The following is an 18725-nucleotide window of genomic DNA, read 5'->3' as shown; positions in this document are numbered from 1 at the left end:
TGAGGTTCTAGATTAGGATCTGTCCTATTCCAAAAATGCTTTAAAACTCTGGTATGATTTTGACCTTTTCATCAGTCTCATGTTGGCCATGTCAAAATGTTTTCTTTTTTTAAAAAGTAGTTTTAAGTACATCTGTTCTCCCCCTCTCCACAAATCCCAGTATTTTTTCCCTGCAATTAAGGGAATCAGAGAGAATGGATACACAGCCTCAGATTTAACAGAAATGAATTTAAACTATCAAAGGTCTATGGTCTAACGGGACTTGAAGTTCTTTAGGTTCCTTAAGAGTCATCTGTGACTGACCAACAGGAAGAACTTTCTTAGCAAATGAACATACCGGTCCTATCCAGTATGGTAGCAACCAGCCAATGGGGCCATTTGAGTATTTGGAATGTAGTTAGTGTGACTCAGGAATTGAATTGTAAGTTCAATTTCATTCTTTTAAATTATAATAGCTATATATGACTAAAGGCTACCCTATCTGATGGCACAGGTCTGGAAGGCTCTTCACATGTGCAAAGGAGTATTTCTGCCAACCCTTCTCCAAAATGAAACACGTATGCAACTTAGTTCTAACTCAAACCAGCCAAAACTCCACATGGTCAAGGTGAGTTTAACAGAATGGAAAGTTTTACTTAGACATATAAACAGATACATACTTTAAAAGAAGCAAACAAAAAAAACCTCATGAAAATATTACCTTTTCTCCATGCTTTACAGTATGAAGTGGAAGTTGGCCAATAATTTTCTTAGCTTCTTTTCTATGACTCTTAGGTAGGAAAAATATCATCATTAAAAATTTTAAGTCACTATTTTCAAAAATTTACATAAGCTTATAGAAAAAGCTTCATTTAAAAAACAAAGTTGAATGACTACAATGAAAATAACAAAAACTAATATTTACATCCTAATGTATAAAATAGCCATATATAACTTAAAGAGATGTTTGATCAAGAATACTGATTTTCAACTCCATGTCTGGGGAAGAAACCAATTCTCACGTTTAAATGTTGGCAAGAGAGGAGTAAGCTGAGGATGGGGGCCCCACATATTCATCAATATATTAACGTCTGTCCCTAAAATGAAGGCGGCTTCCTATGTAGCAGGTGCCAGATGACCCAGACACAACTACCAGATGCCAGACGACTACCAAAGCCAGAGAGGGTGGCTTTTCAAGACAACAGGATAAGCATGAAATTCAAAGGCCTGTCTTTGGAAGCCTCTGGCTCTTCTTTTACTGCCCTCCTCTTTGTTGTGACAGAGACACTGTCTCTCTGCAGAAAAACTGCCTTGAAAGTTGCCCCACAATGGAAGCCGGGAAGGCCTTCCCACTCTGCTCCTGGCCTTCAGGCCCAGTGTTCTTTTATTTTAAACACAGAACCAGGTCCACTCTACCTCAGGCCTATTTATTACCCCTTTATGTCTGAAAAAGGCAAAGAGGGTATCTGCAGGAGCAAAATATGCAAAAAGTGACCCCATTTAAAGGTATTTAATATCCTACAGAACAGAAAATTTAATATATTCTAATTAAAAAGTTATTTTCAAAAAGTTGTGTAGTAATTAAACAGTATGAGTGAAAATGAAATTAAGAATATGGTCCAAAAAAAAAAAAAACCTCAAATATAACTTAAAGACAATATATATGAGAAATATTTATGAGGTATCTTTTAAAAAGCAAAGTTAAAAAGAATTATCCATAATTACCTGACTTCCAAACTGTGAGCCAGTGTATAGGAAACGCTGTATATAGTAAAATATCAGCCAGGCTAACGAGATAATCATCATGGTGATAAAGGCAATGGCCACAAATACCACAGACTGACCACTGATGAACTCCTGCACATGACGGGTGCCAACTCCTATGGTCATTTTGACTGCAATGCCTTTCTGCACCAGATCCATAATTTCTCTTCCTTTTGGGTAGCTAACCATAATGACCACTATATTTCCTGTTCCTGGAGGAAAGAACAAAAAAAGTCAATATGAAGAACACAAAATAAGACACAGAAAAAGGTTAAGAGAAATAGAATACTACAGTCTGTCCACATATAACCATCCCAAAACTTCCAAAAATGTTTGATTTTCAAGGAAAACTGGTCCCAAAAGAGAAAACAGACTGATTACATTAGAAGTAAAATAAGTCTTAAGGCACCTGGGTGGCTCAGTCAGTTAAACGTCCAACTCTAGATCTTGGCTTAGGTCATGATCTCACGAGTTCATGAGACTGAGCCCCAGTCAGGCTCTGTGCTAACAGCATGGGGCCTGCTTAGAGTTCTCTTTCTCCCCTCCCCCGCTCATGCTCACAGGCACACTCTCTATCAAAATAAATAAACTTGAAAAAAAAATAAGGAAGTAGAATAAGTCTCTAAAAACTACCCCCAAAAGTTAAGAGCACCATTCAATTTCACAGGTGAATTCTACCACCAAATCTTTAAGTAAAACCAATAGTACTAAAATTGTTCCACAGATTAAAAAAATTAAAAAGGAAGTTTAGAAATTATTTCTAGAGAATAAAACCAAACATGGGAGTGAAACCAAAAGAACCATACAGACTAATTTCACTTATGAACATTAATACATGATGCCCAAAGCATGCCTATTAAACACAAGGAGGCATCTGAGAATTTCTACTGTAATCACTATTATTTAACATTGGTCCGAAGACATGAGCAGACATAATACAATAATAATAATAATGATAACAGGAAAGAATGGGTAAAGATGGGTGAATTCCATCTATAGATTAATATAATAACCATAAAATATCAGTAGTATTCTTAATTTTTTTTTTAATGTTTATTGTTGACAGAGAGAGTGTGTGTGTATGTACATGAACACGGGAGGCAGAGAGAGAGAGAGAGAGAGAGAGAGAGAGGGAGGGAGGGAGGGAGGGAGGGAGAGAGAGGCGGGGGGGGGGGGGGAATGAATTCCAAGCAGGCTCTGTGATACCAGCGCAGAACTCGATGTGGGGTTCAAACTCACAAACTATCATGACCTGAGCTGAATTGGACGCTTAACTGACTGAGCCACCCAGGTGCCCCTTGAGGCCCCCTCAAGATTTAAGTATTCTTAAATCCTTAAGTGCTGTTTCTGAAGTTCATTAGGGGAAAACAATCAAGAATGATCGGGCAAAAATATTTTTTTTGACTGGGAAAACTTTTTAAACAATAAAACCCAGACTAAACCTTTATAATGAAAGTAATTAAAACAGTGTAGTAGCAGCACAGGAAACAACCAGAATAACAGGGCAGAATCAAAAGTCCAGAAATTAGACTCTAATATATTAAAAAAACCCTCAGTATATGATAAAAATGTTATTTTAAATCACTGGGGTAAAATGGATTACTTTTTAAAAAATAGTATAGGGAAAATTGGGTATTATCTGAGAGAAAAAAAGCTACATCCCTTTCTCACAACTTATGGCAAAATAAGTCCCAACTAAATCAAAGATTTAAATATATAAAAAAGAGGAAATATAAACATGAAAATTTTCCATGTGGCTAGAAAAGAGCAAAATCAAGGAATCAAGATCAAAAGAGCAAATGGTCATCAAGGGGAAAAAAGGCATATAACACAACAAAGACTGAAAACAGTTTCCTGGAAGAGAAAGAGCAACAAAAAAACAAAGGAAGTCAGTTTGCAGAAAAGATGAATACCTTTTTTTTACATAGCAGCTTTGGCGAGAACAGAATTCACACGCCACAAAATTCACCTCTTTAAAGTGCACAATTCAGTGGTTTTGAGTGTATTCACCAAAATTGTGCAACCATCACCCTAAATAGAAAACCTGAATGCCTCTGTGGTCCTCCCCAACAAATGGGTTTTAAACACATTAAGTCAGGGTACAGATGAAAACATTAAACAGATCTTCAACTTATGATGGGTTTACATCCTCAAAACCTATCATAGGTTGAAAATATCCTAAGCAGAAAATGCATTTAATATTCCTTATTGAACATCACACTCAACCAAGCCTACCTTACAAGAGCCTAAGGTTGGGCAAAATCCTCTAACATTAAGCTTGTAAGAAAGTGCTATCTGATGTCATTTATTGAGTACAGTACCAAAACTGAACAGAAGGGTGGTCTGCGTGCAGAATGGTTGTATCAGTTGTCGACCTTCGTGATTGTGTGGTGTAGGAGGAGCTGGGGCTGCTGCCACTGCCCAGCATCACAAGAAAGTACTGTAGGGCACATCACCAGCCCCGGAAAAAATCCAAATTCAAAATTTGAAGTATGGTTTCCACTCAATGTGTATTGCTTTCGTGCCATCATAAAGTCAAAAAATCGTAAATCAAACCATGGTAAGTTGGGGACCATCTGCGTCTATATGATTGGCAAAGATCAAAAAGTTTTGATCCTCTATATTGTCAAGAGTGAGCACAAATCTGCACACCTGCACACTGCAGGGGGGATCTTATTTGTATATGTATACAGGAACTATCTATAAAGATATTTGTTGTCAAATTTGTTTTCTCTAAGTTTATGGTATCACAATCTAAACGTCCTCAATAGGAAGAGAGTTATATAAATCCTATATAAATACATACAGGATATGTGTGCAGACTGAGGCGGCAACTGTTAGCACTGATAGGACTCAACACGACAAAAGGGGAAAAAAGCAAAATGTCAAACTATGTGGACGAAAGATCTAGATGTCGTATCAATTTAGACTGCCTCTGGAATGTGACCCAGAGTCTAGGGACCCTGACTATGTCTGTAGGGAAAGAGGTGGACACAGTAAAGATTCTGTATCATGTGCACATATTACCTATTCAAAACTAATTTTAAAAATACACACAAAGAATGTTCTCTGGCATCGGTTCGAAACTGATTTATAACGCAATTCTTTTGCAGAGAAACTGAATCTGTAGCAAATCCACTGTGGCCCCGCCGCTGCCAACAGGATTTAGTTACTGAAACACCAGAAGGGCACCCTTCTAAGGTGGCTCTGGCCTGGAGGCCGATCCTCTGACCCAGGCCTCAAAGTGTCACTTAACAAGAACTGTTCTGGTCTCCACACTCACACAGTCTGTCATGTCATCACTGGGGAGACACGCTAAGGGGGAAGGCACTTCCTGCCTTCAGGAAAGCAAACATCTAAAGCTGAGAAAGACAACTACAGAAACAATTATTATGATAGTAATACCACTTGTAATTACATGGCACCTTATAAGCGGAAAGCCTTTTTCATAAACCCCCTTCGGTGGAAAATTTCAAGTATGGACTCAAGTAGAAAGAACAGTTTAATGAACCCTACGTACCTATTTCAGTTAAAAAGTTTTATACAGAAAACAAAACTGTTTCTATGCTACGGTTACAGCCACATAAAACTTCTGGTACAGACATAATGCTCTTTGTGTTAACTGGGGAAAATAACTTTGGAGCACTTTCATATTTATATCTCACATGCAGCAGAAAGAGGTCAAATTACCATTTTACAGATGAGGGTTCTGAAATCTTGAGAGCTGCTCAATGTCATACACCACCTGGAAAAGCCAATCCTTGGGTCTGAAGACCCAGCTCCCACATAGTAAGTCTGCCCTACCCTCTCCTCATGGGGGACCCAGCCTTCAGAGCCTCACAGGCTGGGTTCAAATCTCACTGTTATCCACTGTCTAGGTCTGGAGAATCTACCCTGAGAGAATTTATTCAGCTATAAAATGAGAATGAGAATTTTTCTATTTTTGACTGTTGCTTATTTAATATGAAAGTAGAATACAAAGAGCTACAGAAATGAAGTGATAATTTTGTCTGAGGTGGGACAGAACTCTTTCCCTGGGAGGACACTTGAACTACATCTTGAAGGACAGGCAAGGTTTACCAAGACAATGAAGGGGGGATTTCTAGGCTGTGAAATCACCATAAAAACCTATTTGGGATGGTGACTGGTCCTATTTGGTTAATGATAAAAATATAGTGGTCTCCCCCTTATTCATGAGCGATATATCCCAAGACCCCCAGTGGATGTCTGAAACCACAGATAGCACCAAATTCTATATATACTATGCTTTTTTCCTACACAAACTTAAGGTAAAATTTAATTTATAAATTAGGCACAGTAAGACATGAACAACTAATAATAAAGTACAATTATACTGCCAAAAAAGTTATATGAATGTGGTCTCTCTTAAAATATCTTATACTGTACTCACCCTTCTTGTGATGAAGTAAAATGCCCACATGATAAGATGAAGGGAGGTGAGTGACGTGGACATGATGACCTAACATTAGGCTACTTACTAACCTTCTGAGCATAGGTCAGGAGAATCATCTACTTTCAGATCAAGGTTGACTGTGGGTAACTGAAACCATGGAAGCTGAGACCATGGATAAGGGTGGGGGGGGGGGCAACTACTGCATATGTAAAGGTTATCCTGTTGATCTCCTATCCCCAGTGCCTCACATAGAACCTGGCACATAGAAAGTGTTTAATAAATATTTGTTGAATAAATGAACGAAATGAATGAATGAGAGGTGGAAGATGAATTGAGATTAGAGAGGTTCTCGAACACCAAATTTTTTTTTTTAAGTTTATTTATTTTGAGAGAGAGGGCACATGCATGAGCAGGGAAAGGACAGAGAGAGAAGGAGAGAGAGAATCTTAAGCAGGCTCTGCACTGTTAGCACAGAGCCTGACACAGGACTTGAACTCATGAATTGTGAGCTCATGACCTGAGCCGAAATCAAGAGCTGGACGCCCAACCCACTGAGCCACCCAGGCACCAAGGACACCAAAATTTTCAAAGGGAGGGGCTATTAACACACAACAATTATCAGAAGGATAACCTGAACTGAAAACACTTGTAATATCTACTTGAAAATTTTTACCTAGGAAACTAAAACAGTTCACTGGGTTAAAAGAAATCATTAAAAAAAAAAAGTGTCTAGGATGACAGCTAAACCATTTGCTATGCTAATTATAGCAGCAAGATTGCTTCTGGGAACAACTTTAAATTAATAAAACTCAGAATGAAGATTCATTCTATCCCATGATTTACTTTTCTGGGACATTTTTTGGGGATGAACTGGAAGCAGGGCAGCTCAGTGAAAATGCATGACCCCAAGGGCTGCCAGGCACAGGCACCTTATTCGGCCCTGCCCTTACCTCCTGATGCACTGCCTCCTCCCTAGGCCAATCCTAGAGAGCCTTAGTGGCACAAAAGAGCAAGTCATGGCTTATTTCTAAACTGAACACCTCTGTTTCTTCACAGGATGCACAGATGCTCAAAGACTTGGGACCGGGGAGAGAAAGCTCTCAAGATTTTTCTTCCCTAGACCTTAACACTGCTACCAATCATGCTTATGTAAAAAAATGTCACCTGGTGCAATCCCCCTCCTTCCCCAAAGAATCTATACCTCACACCATTACAGGGAAACTCCTTGAAGGCAGTTTTATTTTTGTCTTACTTAGCACAAGGTCTGTGTACAGAGAACATGATCAAATAGTAAATACCAAACACCTGTCAAATAGTAAATACCAAACACAGTACTCTTTAGCAAGCCAAACTATCTATAATATAAAACTCTTCTGTGCCAAAAATAAAATTGCATATGTTTCCGTTTCCTTTCAAATTTCTATGTTCCTCTTACCACTTGGTCAAAAACAAAAAATCCTATCTTGGGAAATAGTGGGTTCAGGGGTGCCTGAGTGGCTCAGTCAGTTAAGCATCTGACTCTCGATTACAGCTCAGGTCATGTTCTCAAGGTTCATGAGTTCCAGCCCCACAGTGAACTCTGTGCTGTCAGTGCAGACAGTGCGGAGCCTGTTTGGGATTCTCTCTCTTCCTACCTCTCTGCCTCTCCCCGGCTTGTGCTTGCTCTCTCTCTCAAAATAAATAAACAAACCTTAAAAAAAAAATAGTGGGTTCAAAATTCTAGAGTTTACATGTGAGTCTAGTGTACCATTTTGTCTCCCAAAGGAAATTATAATAGAGGTGGGAACTACTGAAATATTTAAAGTGATGGATTAGATTTCTGTTGTAGAAAACTGATTCAGGCATCAAAAAAACACATTTTAGAGTTCCAGCAAAAGAAACCCAGGACGTTTCAGGTCCTTTTTTTTTTTTTCTAATAACTTCCATACTCTCTCCACCTTCTGCTCCCAACCTAGGAAACTCCTGGTCACATCTCTGATTCAGCACAAGCTCAACTCAAGGCTGCTCAGAACCACCTACCCCTTTGTGGCTGCAATGCATCAGTGCCTCTTAGACACAGCTTTTTATACACCCACCACAATTTCTTTACAGGTTTCTCTCTCTCACTAGACGAGTACTACCTGTTCTTATTTATTAGTTTTTGTAGCCCAGCATCACACAGTGATGACCTATAGAAGAGTTTCTGTATGCAAATATTGGCTTTCCTTCTATATAGTTGAAATGCCCCAATAAGGAGAATACTATGGACTGCTTTGCAGGAGGAGCAGGACACCAAATATGAATGCAAATGTTTCTGAAATTTGAAGTTATTACACAAAACAGAAATGTTTTTATGGTTGGTTAGGAAGTGTTGGCAGGACACAAAAACAAATGTTGATTCTTTCCTTGGAATTTAAAATTACATTTTGGATAATTCGACTTGCTCAAAAATATTTCGTATTTGTTGAATATACTATCCACCTCTTTGCAGCGTTCCTAAATGCATTACTTTATCTCAGGAAATCAGCATTTTACAATTCTATTCCTGCCACCAACAATGTCCTATAGTCCAACCCCACCTACCACACACACCCAGAGACACCCTTCTCCATCAACGTGTCCTTCAAAATTCAATCTTTCTGGGAACTGTCTCAGCTAATCCCACCTTCTATGTGCCTGTGAGGTGCCATTTCTGTCTTCCTACAGCACCAAAATACATTAATTCAAATCCAAATTTTTGGATCATTTGAGTATAGCATTAAACATCATCAAAAATTTATTATTTATAAAAAACTATTTACCATATTCTGCAAATGCAAAATGCACATCTTCCTTGACGCTAGGGGCTTCTACATCTTTGTCATCTCCCTCCATCCCAACTCTGGCCCCTTCCTCAAACATAGCTCGAAGCCTTGACAGTACTTGGCACTCAGTAAACACCTGTTAACAGAATGTGAACTGTATGCAGAATGAATGAATGAATCTATTTTTAAAAGGTCAAGATTTCAGCTAAAGGGTCATCCTATTTATTACTTAAAGATTATTTAAGTAATCTCTACACTCAACATGGGGCTCAAACTCACTACCCCAAGATCAAGAGTCACATGCTCTACCGACTGAGCCAGTCAGGCATCCCCAAGATCATCCCATTTATTAACTGACAATAACTACACTAAGGCCAACACTCTATAAAAGCTTTTGTTTTAATGATTTGACCTGCACCAATTTTTACTCACCTTAGTCAAAATGACTTCTAGTTACCCTTGCAATACCTGCTTTACATGTCCTTTCTTTGTTTCCTAAGCATATAATTCCATCAAGGTCCAAACCATATTATCTAGAAAGCTGTTTATCGCTCTTACCATGCCCCAAAGTCCTCAAAGGTAGGCATGTGTCTTATGCATTTCTATCCCTGAGCAAGCACAATAGTTGGCCCAAAGTGGCTCCTCATTATCCTGTCTGCTAAAGTAAAGGAAATTAAGATTAATTAACAGGGGATTAAACAGTCCTTATAGTTGTTCTGATAGAATATTATCTTGATGATTTTTTTTTTTTTTTAGAACCACAGTAAAAAACTGATTTGAGCACAAAATATCTTATACTGGATTTAGTAGAGTCAAGCAACAGGTTTAAAAAAAAAAACAAACAAAAACTGGTGAAATTCTCCTTGAGATTTGGGAAAAGACTATCACGATTTAATTTTACAAGCAGCCACCTCTACCTATTCTGTAGGACAACAGTGCTACACAGGAACACCCAAACCATTGAAATCCGCGGTTTTTACTGTCTCTAGCCACATCCTGACAAAATGCAAGAAACCTAAACTTGAGCTGCATTCAAGGTTCTGTGTGACATTTCAAATTCAAGTATGTCAAAGCCACTTTGTCTTCTGAGTTAATTCCATTCTTTCCATTCTTAATACTACTCCATTCTCAAAAAGTCATGATACATTTGTACCCTTGTCCCCAGTTGGGCCAAGTTGTATGAAGGTCACTCCTTTCCATTCCTTTGGTCACCACTATAATATTGGCCCTTATACAGATGACCCTTTGAACAACACAGGTTTGAACTGTGTAGATCAACTTATGCAAGGAATGTTTCCAATAAATATAGTACAGTACTGTAAATGTATTTTCCCTTAGGATTTTAATAACATTTTCCTCCTTCTAGCTTACTGCATTGTAAGAATCCGGTATACAAGGCATATAACATCCAAAACATATGTTAATTGACTGTTTATGTTATTGATAAAGTGTCCAGTCAACAGGAGGCTATTACTGGTTAAGTTTTGGGGAAGTCAAAAGTTATACGCAGATTTTCAACTGCATGGGAGGCTGGCACCTCTAAGCCTTGTGTTGTTCGAGGGTCAACTGTATTTCTACTTAGACTAGCCCAAAAGTCTGACAAGAGTCTCTGAAGATTTTCCTGTCTAATGCCCTGGTCACAATGCTACCAAATTAATCTCCCTTTAAGTCAGTGGCTCAAATGTTGGATGATTCCGTCATCATTTCTCCCCTCAGACATTTGGTATCATCTGGAGACATTTTCAGTTGTCACAACAGGACACTACTACTGGAATCTAGTAGGTAGAGGCCAGAAACCCTGAACATCCCATAATGCACAGGAAACCCTCTCCCACAACAAAGAAAGATCTGGCTATATATACAGATCACCCTGTTACCTTGGGCCAGTTTCCTCATCTGTGAAAAGGGGTTAAAGTACCTATCCCAAAAAGCTGTCAGGAGGATTAAGTGAGCCACACTGAATGAAGAGCACTGAGCACAGTACCTACACACTGGGTACTTTCACACATTCAAAAAAAATTGCTAAAGCTGTTACTTTTGTCTTTTTTCTCAAACAATTACTGTCACAGAAAAGGGATTGAATGGACACTGATAATGGGAATAGAAACAAGAAAAGGATTTCAAATAAACATCAATGTGGTGTTTTTCTGGGCCTGGACAAATTTTGTGTCACTAGTATAAGCAAGCAAGGCGGCTGAACTATTTTTAAAGCAAGTGCTATTAGCCTGGAAAAATATTAATGTCATTATCAAAAAATGCAGTAAACAAATTTAGAAAATTGTAGCTGATGAGCCTGCCACTGAAGAGAAAAAGTCCTGGGGTACCTGGGTGGCTCATTTGGTTGCGTGTCTGATGCTTGGTTTTGGCTCAGGGCATGATCTCACAGTTTGTGGGTTCAAGTCCCATGTCAGGCTCTGTGCTGACAGTGTGAAGCCCACTTGGGAGTCTCTGACCCTCCCCTGCTTTCTCTCAAAAATAACTAAACATGGAAGGAAGGAAGGAAGGAAGGAAGGAAGGAAGGAAGGAAGGAAGGAAGGAAGGAAGGAAGGAAGGAAGGAAGAAAAGGTCCAAATGAAGATGTTGTAGACTCAAAAGAGATTGCAAGGACCCAGAATCAGAATCCTGACACACTAACCTTTTTGACAGAACTACTAAAATTGGGAAAAACCATCAATAGGATGTATCAGGAATGCTCTGTGAAGTCTGATAGGGCTTTTCATGGTAGTCTTATGGAAACATGACTTGGGTACAACAATTAGGTAGACTTGTAATCACTGTAATAATTGCACCAAAGGTGGTGCCTCACCCATTGCCACCACATGAGTGGTTACCTCTTCTCTATCCTGGATACATCACTTCCATCCAATATCAAACATGGCTTACCATTGTTCACCCTACCCTCACTTGCCCTATAGTTTCTGCCCATTTCTCAGCACCTCCTGAGCCGTCCCAGTCAAACTTCTTGGAAGAGTTGTTCTAACAGTTTCCATTTTCTCACCTCTCAGCTGATTTCCATTCCCATCACTGCTAAAATAGGCCAAATCCAAAGTCACTTTTCTGTCCTCATTCTAGTTAAGTTCTAACTTGCCTTTAAGAAATCAAAACAAAGGGGCGGCTGGGTGGCTCAGTCAGTTAAGAGGCTGACTTTGGTTCAGGTCATGATCTCAATTGCTCGTGAGTTTAAGCCCTGTGCTAACAGCTCAGAGCCTGGAGCCTGATTCAGATTCTGTCTCTGTCTCTCTGCCCCTCCCCTGCTCGCTGTCTGTCTCTCTCAAATATAAAATAAAACATTAAAAACAAAAAAAGCAGAATGAAAAACAAAAGTACAGGAAAAAGGATGTCTGACTTGCAACAGCAGCAACTTTAAAAAAGACTTTAATCACAGTAAGTCAAGAGTCATGATCTTAGAAGTCATAACAGAAATATGTCCACTCTGCTGTGTACTGCTCCTATGGGACTCGGAATTCAGTTCTGAGGACGTCTTCTTGCAAAATAAGACTTTTAAACTGTCATCACTGCTTGAAGATAGAACCTGTTGAGGGGAATAGGTGTGTGGGAAGTACTGCCTGGCAAAGAGCAAGATCTTTTACTGAATGTACACAACTTGAAAACTTTCATCTGAACTCAAGACTCAAGGAACCTAACTGGCAGTCGCGCCAGTATTAACCTTAATGTAGAGAGCGAGAAAGCATACCTGAACTTAAATCCAGATTTTCTGATTCGAAAGTTTAGAATATTCGGACACGCTTTATTAAAGTGGAGAAAACAGAGTGCCACCAATCACCACTTTACGTTGGTGAAGGGGCTGCCAGACCTTGGAGCGCGCTAGGAAAGAGCTTCAATTCTCACCCCACCTGACTCTGGGTAACGAAGAATGGAAAGGGACCCATGATTAGCAATCATGAGACCTTCCACCACAATCCTCTTTCGGTGGGTTTTAATTTCCTTCTCTCTCCCCACTGCCCTCCTCCAGATGGCACCTCCCTTCACTTGAAGGGCCCAAGGCGAAGATCTGATTTTGTCTGGAGGCCCGTCTAACTTCCTACAGCGTCCCGGGGTGGGGGGGGGGGGGGGGTCACAGGGCGCAAACCTAGAGCTTCCCCCGTAGTTCACAACGGCCAGAGGCCATCAGAGTCGCGCTCCCGGCCCCTTCGCTGCTTGCCCCTGGGAGGCGGGGGTCAAGGCCGAGGACGAGAGGGCCGCGGGCCATGACTAGGCTGCAGAGTTCCCCCCGCCACTTCCCCGCGCCCCCCGACCTCGGCTTACCCGCGTGGGACATGGGCACGGTGAGGTTCCCGTGGCTCTCCTCGTTGTAGAGGACCACGGCCGAGGCGTTCCTCCGTGCAGCCACCAGCACCTTGTCCTTGAAGGTGCAGCCACCGCGCGCCACCAGGGCGACCCAGGGCGCGGCTCCACGGCCGCCGGGCGCGGGCACGAGGAAGCGGGTATCTGGCGCGCAGCCCTCGGGGTCGCGATCCGCCGCGCGCGGGACGCCCACCAGGCCCTGCGCGCCCTCCTTGGGCGAGCTGTCGCCGAAGCGGCCGCTCTCCGAGACGCTCCATACGGTGCGGTTCGTGTACGGGTCGACGTACTCGGTGCTCACCACGGCCGAATACCACTCGAACGCCCGCCCCCGGGCCCCGGGCGCGCACACAGCCAGCGCCAGCAGCGCCAGCGCGCCGCGGACCCCGACGCCGGCCTCGGGCCGCCGCCGCCACGCCATGGCCCCGCAGCCAGGCAGTCGGGGAGGAGACCGGGCCGGGAGCTGCGCGACTCCCGAGGTCCGGAAGGAGGGCGCGTGCAAGCCGCCAGAGAGCGAGGAAAAGACGCTCTCAGCCGAGCAGCGCAGAACCAGGCCGGGGGGCGGGCGGGGCCGCGGCGCACGCGCACCTGGCGGAACGGGGCGTGGGGCGGGGCTTTTCCTGGCCCCTCCCCGCCGGGGAGCCCTCCCCCGGCGGGGGAGCAGCGCGTGCTGGCTTGAGTCAGACCCTCTCAGTGCCTTGGGCTTGTCTGGTTCTGGCAGTTAGGCGGTCCAGTGACGCCGGGACGGGTGCTGGCAACCCACTCGCCGGCTTGCGCCACTGGGGGGGCCCGGTGGCCAGACGCCGAGCTTGTGTAACAGGACCTCGAGGGCCCCCGAAGCCAGGGGAAGTAGCCGTCGGAGAAAAGGGAAGCTCCTCGGCGTGCGGGCCCGGGGGGCATGGGAGCGCGGTTGTGTAGAGTCGTCCAGCGAATGTTTATGAAGAATTTACAGTGGAGGGGCGCCTGGGTGGCTCAGTCGGTTGAGCCTCCGACTTCGGCTCAGGTCATGATCTCCAGCTCGTGGGTTCGAGCCCTGCGTGCGGCTCTGTGCTGACAGCTCAGACCCTGGAGCCTGCTTCGGATTCTGTCTTCCTCTCTTGTCTGCCCCTAACCCACTCGCATTCTGTCTCTGTCTCTCTCAAAAATAAATAAACATTATAAATGAATGAATGAATGAATGAATGAATGAATTTCCGTGGAAGGCACTTGGCGGAGGCCTTGCTTGTCTGGAACCAAGCTGCACATATTTTCCAGATACGTTTGGTGGCCAATTATTTAATGCTGATTGATACCCTGTAGCTTCTCTCAAGCATTGTGCTCACAACAGCCTTTTCTATTATGGTATTTTATGTGCAATCTGCAGTTTTGAAATAAGTGCATCTAACTACCTATTTAGATGAGCACTTAAATTGTATAGCAGTAAATAAATAAGTATTTGGAAAGAAATACTGGGCGATAGTCCATTTAAAACTGCCGTGGATACAAAGCCTTATTGCTGCAGGAAAAGTTTAGAACATTAATTTCTGACTGACTCATCTTCCTCCTTCTACAAGGATCTATAATTGAAGGAAGTAGGCTGTTGCCACTCATAGCAGGGTTTTTGTTGTGCCTTAAACCTTCTCACTTTCTCCTTTTTATTATTAGCCTCTCTTGGGCTGTATTTTTTAAGAACATATTTATTTAAATTCAAGTTAGTTAACATACAGCGTAGTATTGGTTTTAGGAGTAGAACCCAGTGCTCATCCCAACAAGTACCCTCCTTAATGCCCCTCATCCATTTAGCCCATCCCTCCTCTCACCTCCCCTCTTTCTCCATATTTAAGAATCTCTTATGGTTTGCCCCCGTTTTTATCTTGTTTTATTTTTCATTCCCATCCCCTGTGTTCATCTGTTTTGTTTCTTAAATTCCAAAGGAGTGAAATCATATGATACGTATCTTTTTCTGACTTATTTTACTTCTTAGACTGCATTTTATTATTGATTTATTTATGTATTATTAATAAAACTCCATAAAAACATCTGGGCTTTTCTTTTGGGGAGGTTTAAAAAAAATTTTTTTTAATGTTTATTTATTTTTGAAGGAGAGAGAGAGAGAGACAAACATGAGCAGGGGAGGGGCAAAGAGAGAGGGAGACACAAAATCCCAAGCAGGCTCCAGGCTCTGAGCTGTCAGCACAGAGCCCCATGAGGGGCTCCAGCCCACAAATGGTGAGATATGACCTGAGCTGAAATCGGACACTTAACTGACTGAGCCATCCAGGCACCCCATTTGGACTCCATTTTAAAACTGCTGTAAAATGCAGCCTGACCCATAACCCATAGCTTTCCTTGAAGTTAGATCTCCTGTCCCTTTCCCATCAGGAAACTAGTTTTAAAGGCTTAAAGGAAGGCTTAAGGCCTTCCCCTTGTCCCAGGCCTAGAAGAGCAAGCAGGCTAGAGAACAGTTCCTCAGACACACACATTATGGTCTAGCAAAACAAATAGTTGTAGTTCCCAGAATCTGCCTTTGTAGTTTCACATTATGTCTCGCAAATTCATTTCCTTCTTTCTGAAATCCTCCTGCTCCTGGCTTTTGTCCTGGCAAACACCAACTTAGTCTTCCAAGTTTTATCTCAAAAGCTATTTCTTCTGTGAAACCTTCTTTGGTTCCTAAAGACAAACTTGGGTGCTCCTCTTAGTTTCCATGTTGCTTAGGTATGCTATGCTTATATGTTAATGTTATAACAGCAATACTGCTTTCCAAATACAGGTTTTTAGCCTTCTTATATCATAAAGGCAAGGATTGTGTCTGCTGTTTTCATGACAGCGAGCACAGTACCTACCTACCTACCTACCTCAGCAAGCACAGTTATGCGTGTAATCCATGTTTGTTAAATGAGCAAAATAGCTCCTTTTTACTGTTTCAGATTTAAGGGACTCATGACTGAGTACAGGTTTGTTGCTCAGAGAAGTTCAACAGGCTAACAGGAACAGGCCTTGCGGCTCTTAAGCCCTGAGGCTCACCCTAGCTTCTTGGTTTTCAATTTTTCATTACCAGCTACAGGCCTGAGCTGGTTCCAAAGCTGCCACCACTGGCTTAAACCATTAGGGCCTTTGTCCCCTAGACTAGCTGCCAAGTGCCATTCAGCCTCTTTAATTTCCCCTTCTCTATTGTCCCAAGAAGAAAAGCTGACAGGCCTCACCCCCACCACACTCTTTACACACTCTTTACAGGGGAGATAGGTACAGGTTTCATTATTTTTTCTTTTAATTGTTTTATTACAGAAAATTTCAAATGTTTCCAAAAGTAGAGAGACTAGTGTAATGAAGCTCTATGCACTTATAATTTAAATTCAACAATGATCAACTCATGGCTAACTTCATGTCAAATATACTCTTGGCCACTTCCGCTTGCCCCTATTGGATTATTTTGAAGGATATTCCGGACATACTTTATTTGTAAACATTTTCATATGTACCTTTAGAAGTAAAAACATAATCACAGTATTATCACAATATTTAAATAAATTGTCTACAGTTCTTTAATATCAAATATCCAGTAAGTGCACAAATTTCCTGATGGTCTCCTGAATGGTATCTTACATTGAGTTTGTTTGGATCAAGGTTCAAACGTTCACACATTGCATTTGGTGGAAATGTGTCTTGAGTTTCCTTTTTTCATAAGTTTTTTTCCTTCTTTTTTTTAAGTTTATTTATTTTGGGGGGGGGAGGGAAAGAGAGGGAGGGAGGGCGGGAGAGAGAGAGAGAGAGAGAGCGAGAGGAGAGAGAGAGGGAGAGCAAGCAGGCTCCATTCTGTCAGTGCAGAGCCCAAATTAGGGCTCGAACCCATGAACCGTGAGATCATGACCTGAGCTGAAATCAAGAGTTGGGGGGCGCCTGGGTGGCGCAGTCGGTTAAGCGTCCGACTTCAGCCAGGTCACGATCTCGCGGTCCGGGAGTTCGAGCCCCGCGTCAGGCTCTGGGCTGATGGCTCAGAGCCTGGAGCCTGTTTCCGATTCTGTGTCTCCCTCTCTCTCTGCCCCTCCCCCGTTCATGCTCTGTCTCTCTCTGTCCCAAAAATAAATAAACGTTGAAAAAAAAATAAATAAATAAAATAAGATAAAAAAAACTAGTCTATAAAAAAAAAAAATCAAGAGTTGGGACGCTGAACCAACTGAACCACCCAGGCGCCCCATCTTTTTGAAGAATTGGATGATTTGTCCTGTATAATTTCCCACATTCTGTATTTGGCTGATTGCATTGGCTGATGACAATCTACCATGTTCCTTTATTCCCTGTACTTCCCGTGACCCGGTGGTTAGATCAAGGGGTCTCTGATACAAATTGGATTTCTGGGCAAAAAAAGGGGGTGCTGTGTACTTCCACGTGGTGGCATCATGTTGGAGTGTCTTTCTTTTTTTGCAGTGTTAGTTGCCATTAATGATCGCTACCTAAATCTGTTGTTTCATTAAGTGTTTGCCAAGTGGTGATATTCTATCATTACTTCTTCATTTTATTTGCTAGAATACTTCTATAAAGAGAAACTTCCCTTCACCAAATAAGGTTACCCTCAGGGACAATTTATATAGAAAAATCAGATTAAAATTTTCTTTCCTTTATCAGTTTTCAGAATACTAAATCCCTAACCTCCCTTAATGAGAATTCTTTTTAGAAGTCCAATGCACTATCCATTGCACTATAGAGCCAGGTAAGAGAATTCTTTTTAAATTGTCATTTATAATGCATAAATTTAGCATACTTGATGAGTTTCAATCCTTTGCTGTGATTATTCTTATTGTAGCCCACATTTACTGGAGTCCACTTATTGAAGTCTCTCATCGCTGGTCAGTGGGAACCTTTTTAGATGGGCTCCAAAATCCACTTGGCCCCTTTGATATCTTCCTTGCTTTCTGTAGTCAGCAGAGCATCAGCCATTTCCCTGAGGACACTTGTTTCCTTTTAGTAGGGAATGCTCTTTAGAGACCACAATCTGTCCCCTGGCTTCCCCCCCCCCCCCCCATTAATCATATAATAATACATGTTCATTGTTTTTAAAAAAAATCAGAAGATATAGGGACTCCTAGGTGGCTTAGTTGGGTGCAAAGCCTGCTTGGATTCTCTCTCTCCTCTCTCTGCCCATCCCCTGCTCACACGCAAATGAGCACATGCTCTCTTTCTCTCTCTCAAAATAAACTTAAAAAAAAAATCAGAATGTATAGATAAATTGAAAGAAGATTGAAAATATCATAATGATACCAGAGAAATGCTGCCAAATTTTGGTAAACCACATTCCAGACTTTTTTCTATGTCCCTATAATTTTTTTCCTATAAATTTTCTTCAGTGTTTTTTTATTTTTTTATATTTGAGAGAGTGCAAGCAGGGGAGGGGAAGAGAGTGAGGGGACAGAGGATCCGAAGCAGGCTCCCTCTGACACCAGTGAGCCTGATGTGGGGGTAGAAGTCACCAACTGTGAGATTATGACCTGAGCTAAAGTCAACCAACT

At 41.8% G+C, this 18725-nt stretch overlaps 1 protein-coding gene across 3 annotated transcripts in view; it reads right to left on the bottom strand.

The window, feature by feature from the left end:
* RNF149 (ring finger protein 149) overlaps positions 1 to 13837 on the bottom strand; it is a 35663-nt gene extending 21826 nt beyond the window's left edge. For 2 of the 3 annotated variants that reach the window (XM_023251568.2, XR_002741102.2), the window contains exons 1-3: positions 13207 to 13828; positions 1705 to 1955; positions 701 to 769 (exon numbers count right to left, since the gene is read on the bottom strand). In XM_023251568.2, coding sequence (XP_023107336.1) covers positions 701 to 769; positions 1705 to 1955; positions 13207 to 13663 — 777 coding nt within the window. In that variant the 5' untranslated portion in view covers positions 13664 to 13828. Of the gene's footprint in view, positions 1 to 700; positions 770 to 1704; positions 1956 to 13206 lie in introns of all 3 variants that reach the window. The other variant, XR_002741103.2, reaches the window with a different exon arrangement.
* Positions 13838 to 18725: the final 4888 nt, after the last annotated feature.

Source organism: Felis catus, chromosome A3, assembly GCF_018350175.1.
Source record: "Felis catus isolate Fca126 chromosome A3, F.catus_Fca126_mat1.0, whole genome shotgun sequence".
Taxonomy (NCBI): domain Eukaryota; kingdom Metazoa; phylum Chordata; class Mammalia; order Carnivora; family Felidae; genus Felis; species Felis catus.
The sequence above is the reverse complement of the archived record's forward strand: the minus strand, read 5'-3'. Positions and strand labels throughout refer to the sequence as shown.